The sequence below is a fragment of the Opisthorchis viverrini genome, assembly GCF_000715545.1.
Source record: "Opisthorchis viverrini unplaced genomic scaffold opera_v5_201, whole genome shotgun sequence".
Lineage (NCBI taxonomy): Eukaryota > Metazoa > Platyhelminthes > Trematoda > Opisthorchiida > Opisthorchiidae > Opisthorchis > Opisthorchis viverrini.
Window position 1 is genome coordinate 412,386 of NW_008751856.1, and position 4,848 is coordinate 417,233.

The following is a 4,848-nucleotide window of genomic DNA, read 5'->3' on the forward strand; positions in this document are numbered from 1 at the left end:
ATTAAAGCCATCATTGGAACATGGCCAACCATTTGTCTCCCGAAGACACGCGGGCTTCACGGCAGACCAGTTCATGTGCAGTCTAACTGGTGCATTCAAGAGGTAGGAGAACGAATAAGTGGATGTAAACGCAATGCACTACTCATCAGGTTGCTGAAAACTCTTCAACAGCCCACGACCGGTTTCGCTTTTCTTGGAACACCTTAAGTGCCGAAGTCGTACGACTTATGTTCTACTTGAAACCAAATTGCACGAGATTAGCGAATATACACTCATCTGAAACTGATTTGGTCCTTTCGAGAGACTCACCTGGAACCCAGCTGAATCTCTCGTCTGTGATGTGTTCAGGCAACTGAATGTGCTGCATATAGGCCGCCTCATGTTCCAGTTGGTACGATATCTGAGATCTCACAATACATCAGACGTAATGCGCTACTTACAAGGTTGCTGAAAACTCTTCAACAGCCCACGACCGGTTTCGCCCTTCTTGGGGCTCATCAGGTAGGCGCGCAGTCCTCGAGTTTCCATCAACCTTATGTTCTACTTGAAACCATATTACACGAAACTAGCGAAATACACTCGTTTGCAAGCCAATTTGTTTATTTTTTCGAAGACTCACCTCCCAGCGAAATATCCAGTTCATGATGCCTTCAAGGGTTCCAAGTGAGTATCCCGCAAAACCGAATTTGTTTGTAAATGAGTATGCTTCACTGAGTAGATGTATCTTTTACGATTCTCAAGCGTATGTCGATCACGCATTCCTTATAAACGTAGCTCTGTCAGAAGGACTAAAGTGCACTTTCTGCGAGGGTTGCCAGCCCGTTCTGTAGTAACCATCAGTACAAACTGCCAATGTCAGTTGATGCGTGAAACCTAGTTTTTTCTCGTCTACCTTCGTTTACCGCAACCGTCTAATGCAGAAGAATGAGCGGCCTCTATTCATATCCCAGGCTTGAGTGGCACAGGAGTGGAGGTCCGTAGTGAGGTTCCCATCGAATATCAGCCGTGAATTCAAGTGCTCCACGACTTTTACGTTTAGCTGATCACACAAGTGGCAGAACTGCTGATGCCGGTGTTTTTGTGTTCATTGTTACCCTCCAAGAATTCCATCAGCTTCGTAGACCAAGAGTGTCGACAACATTTCCTGAGATAACAGTCGGTTTGTTTTAATCGAGCGTTTTCATGCGGTCCGATCGGAATTGACTATCCCATTGATTTATTGTGAGAATTCTTAAGACCCAGACCAGATCCGACATACAGCGGATAAATGATTTCATCGATTGTGTGAATGGAATCAAGCCACGTGACAAGACTGAACTGTGAACTGTTAGCCCAACTCTATTGCGGCATCGATCCGCACAAAGTTGTTGTGCTTATCACGTGATCTAATCAGATTCATCGTCCAATAAACACCACTTATAGTGCAGCCAGCGACAGGAAGCCACGGACAACGTTGAATCGCCTAAGCAAAGTATCACATACGTTTAACATGAAAAAGAATCGTTCAGCTCTAGCACCCTTTCGGTGCCTAACTGCCACCCGAAGGTTGCATGAGGGCTGGGATACTGCCAGGTTGCCCAAGCCTAGACAGAGGGGAATTCGAGAGGCAGAGATCGAGTTCGACCCACGGACCTTCCGGTCAGTAAATTCGCTCCTTCTAACCTCCAGAAAGATGAAAACGTTTCAACCTGCAGATCGAACAAAGCTGGCTACCGTGGCTGAACACTTAAGTGGCCCCATCACATGGTATTCGAGCTTCTTGGAAGGTCGAATTGTTGGATTGAACAACTCTGTCGCAGATGCAATTGAATAGCCATGGCTTCTGCTGTCTGGTTCGAGCTTAATTCCTCGGAGTTCATTCACCTAAAATAGTCAAAGGGAAGCTTTCCGACAGCCATTGGTTTGAGGCCGACCAGACTAGTTCGGTCGGAAACCATGGTGAGCTTTATACCACTTCGTATGATACTTACTAGACTACAGTGAAAATATTCAATTCGACTATTATTATTAAAAAGACAGCCGGTGCCATAAGTAACCGCAACACGGAGTCGATTCCGTGTCCTCAACTCGGTGTTGGTTCACCTGCATCATTCTGCAATTGTCACGTCTAAGCAGCGTAATTAATCGGTAAATCCACTGGAATACCAAGGTGGCACGTCGTTGGAAAACAAGACAACGCTGGACTTCGATCAGATTACAGATTATCGGGTCAAAGTCTCGTGTGCGCCAGCTGTAGGCTATCTATCCGGACCTCCGTTCCGTTGTGCTGAGTTGTATGAAATGGAGCGGTTTCTGATGCTGACAGGATGGACTTCGTTACGCTACAAAGCCGTTCACGCCAACGAGCACATTTCATGCAGTCACGGGAACTTCCAAGCTGTCGACAAGGTATTTTCTATAAGTCAGCTCCTAAAGTAACTGGAAGCTCAAAGCTATACGTAAAACCCTGCTTCAACAGTTTGAACATCAGCAAATCGGACTGTGAACGTCGCTAGTACAGAAAAATTTTTTTTAAAAAAAGGAAGGCTTTGAATTATAACTTTGAATGATCATCATCATCATTGACAGCATGACATCAGTGTTCAACACCGATGCTTTACTGCCGTACAACCAGGATTTATTTAAAAGCCTTATTGTAAAGAAAAGAGCAAAAGGTGGACGGGGTAGGGACTTGGTGCTGGCTTACCATAATCATTCCGAGGTGCTCCACACCTTCAGACATTCACTCAGGCAATCTGGATAGAAACTGACTACAAGAACGCCACTCACATCGGTTGGTAGCCATATCTTGTAGTGTCTACAACCAGGCACAGGGAGGATCACGCGGTCCCCATCCTGGAAGGCGAGTAGCACCGACAGCACCCATGCTATTCGTGATCTCCTTCATACTCCTCTGCCAAGTCAAGGGTTGGCCACCTCTCTGTTTACGCCACTCTTGATTGGGCATGGAAAACAGTACTCTCTTCGGCAAACGATGGTTAGGCATACGTAACACATGTCCCAACCAACGCAGCTTCTGGTGCTGGACACATTCTTCAATGGAAGTACCCGTTGCACAACTGAGAGCGCGCCATCCAACTGCCTCGTTACAGATTCGCGGACACCAACCCACATGAGCTATGGTTCTGAGACAACGATTGCGGAACACCTGAAGATGTCTCAGTTCGGCTGCTCGAATAGGCCCTGTGCAACAAGGCAACGCGGAATGAGAGCTTGACTAAAACTTCGCGTTATTTCGATCTTTTGCTGGAAATAATTGCTTGGATCGATAGATCTCTGAGGTTCGATCCATAATGGACACGTAAGTTCCGTGGTGACTGTGGGGGGCTGCCCACATCGCATCGTCAGCATCCTCACGAGCGTCAACAACAAGGACAACGGCGCCTACTTGAAAGCAGTGCTTTTTGAGTAGCCCGTGGTTGAGCACCGGTCAACTATTTTTCTGGCCGTTTGAGCGGTTCTGACCGTTTTAGTCAACACTTGGTTGCAGATCCTTCGTGGTCCGCTAAGACAATCTGTCTGAAAATACAGGCGTAACAGCAAATGAGGCCATTCTGACTTGGTTTCTGGGCCACAATGAGTTAAGGGCTGAAAACCCGTGAGGCCCAAAAACACTGTTACACCTGGTACAAGAAAAAAGCATTGACTCACCTCCAGTGCAAGTACAATCACCGTGGTAACAATGATTGGCACTTTGTTCATTTCCAACGCCACAGGAATCATACTTACGCAGGATGCGTTATAGAAGGCCTTGGGCGGTTTTGCCGGACAGTTTTGATCTTCCATGTAGTTCAAAAATTCGTTGTATCTCTCTGAAAAAGGACAGAGCAGTTTTGGGAAGAAAACCATAATTGAGTGTTACTCAAGCAGGGCACTAGACAGAGGCTCCCAGTTGGGGGGACCATTTCTCACCATATTTTCCAACATCAAAGATAATAGTCCCCGCGTAGAATCGATAATATTCCTCCACGGAGAGTGAACTCTCTTGGGAATGACCATAAATCTAACTATCTAGTAGCAAATATATCAAATTCTACACCTTAAGGATTCCTTTGTTTTCTCATTTTATGGCCGGTGGTTCTACGAAACTGAAAAAGCCCGTGTTTTAAAAATAAGACACTGAGATTTGCGGCCTGGGATTGATTAAACCTAAGCTCCGATTAGGGTCCTGGTTAAGACAAGAACTTGGTGACCGGAAGGTCTGTGGTACGAAGTCAAACCCGGCATCTCGACTGCTCCTGTCTAGGCTTGGCCAGCCTTGAGCTTCGTGCTCTCTTCAAGTGACATGAAAGGCGTTACAACTGAACGAAGCGGGCAGCCAACTACTTTCTCTCCTTTGTTTTGTTAGGATGTTGGGTGACTGTATGCAGTCGGTCGATATCATGTGAAAAACTCATTAACCGCTGATTCTGATGAGGACGTTTCGAAAATCGATAAAAACACCCCGCATAGCAGACATGGAAGCTCCACACGAATTCGGTGCACCAGGCAGGAAATTGTGAAAAAATCGGTCATGTAAGGTCGGACAAGGGGTAGCACAAACCCCTCCGGATGTAATGATCCCTCTACTGAAGGTCATTATAACCTTGACAAGCCTAAATCACGGTAGATCGATCAGTCAAGTCAGACGATGCCATTAACAGCACGCTTGAAGACATCATAAACGAGAGATTCAGCTGGGTTCCAGGTGAGTCTCCCACCAAATCAAATTTGTTTGCCAATGAGTGTATTTCACTACGTTCGTGCGATTTAGTTTCAAGCAGAACATAAAGTTGACGGAAACTCGGGGACTGTACCCACGTGATGAGCCCCAAGAAGGGCGAAACCGGTCGTGGGCTGTCGATGGAT

General features: G+C 46.3%; 1 protein-coding gene across 1 annotated transcript in view; it reads right to left on the reverse strand.

Moving 5' to 3' along the window:
- Window positions 1-2,797: 2,797 nt before the first annotated feature.
- The window catches only part of T265_08068 (hypothetical protein), a gene marked incomplete at both ends in the record, with an annotated part of 38,572 nt that continues 36,521 nt past the window's right edge, over window positions 2,798-4,848 (reverse strand). Inside the window, 2 exons of the mRNA XM_009173763.1 lie at window positions 2,798-3,148; window positions 3,652-3,812. Coding sequence (XP_009172027.1) covers window positions 2,798-3,148; window positions 3,652-3,812 — 512 coding nt within the window. The remainder of the gene's footprint in view (window positions 3,149-3,651; window positions 3,813-4,848) is intronic.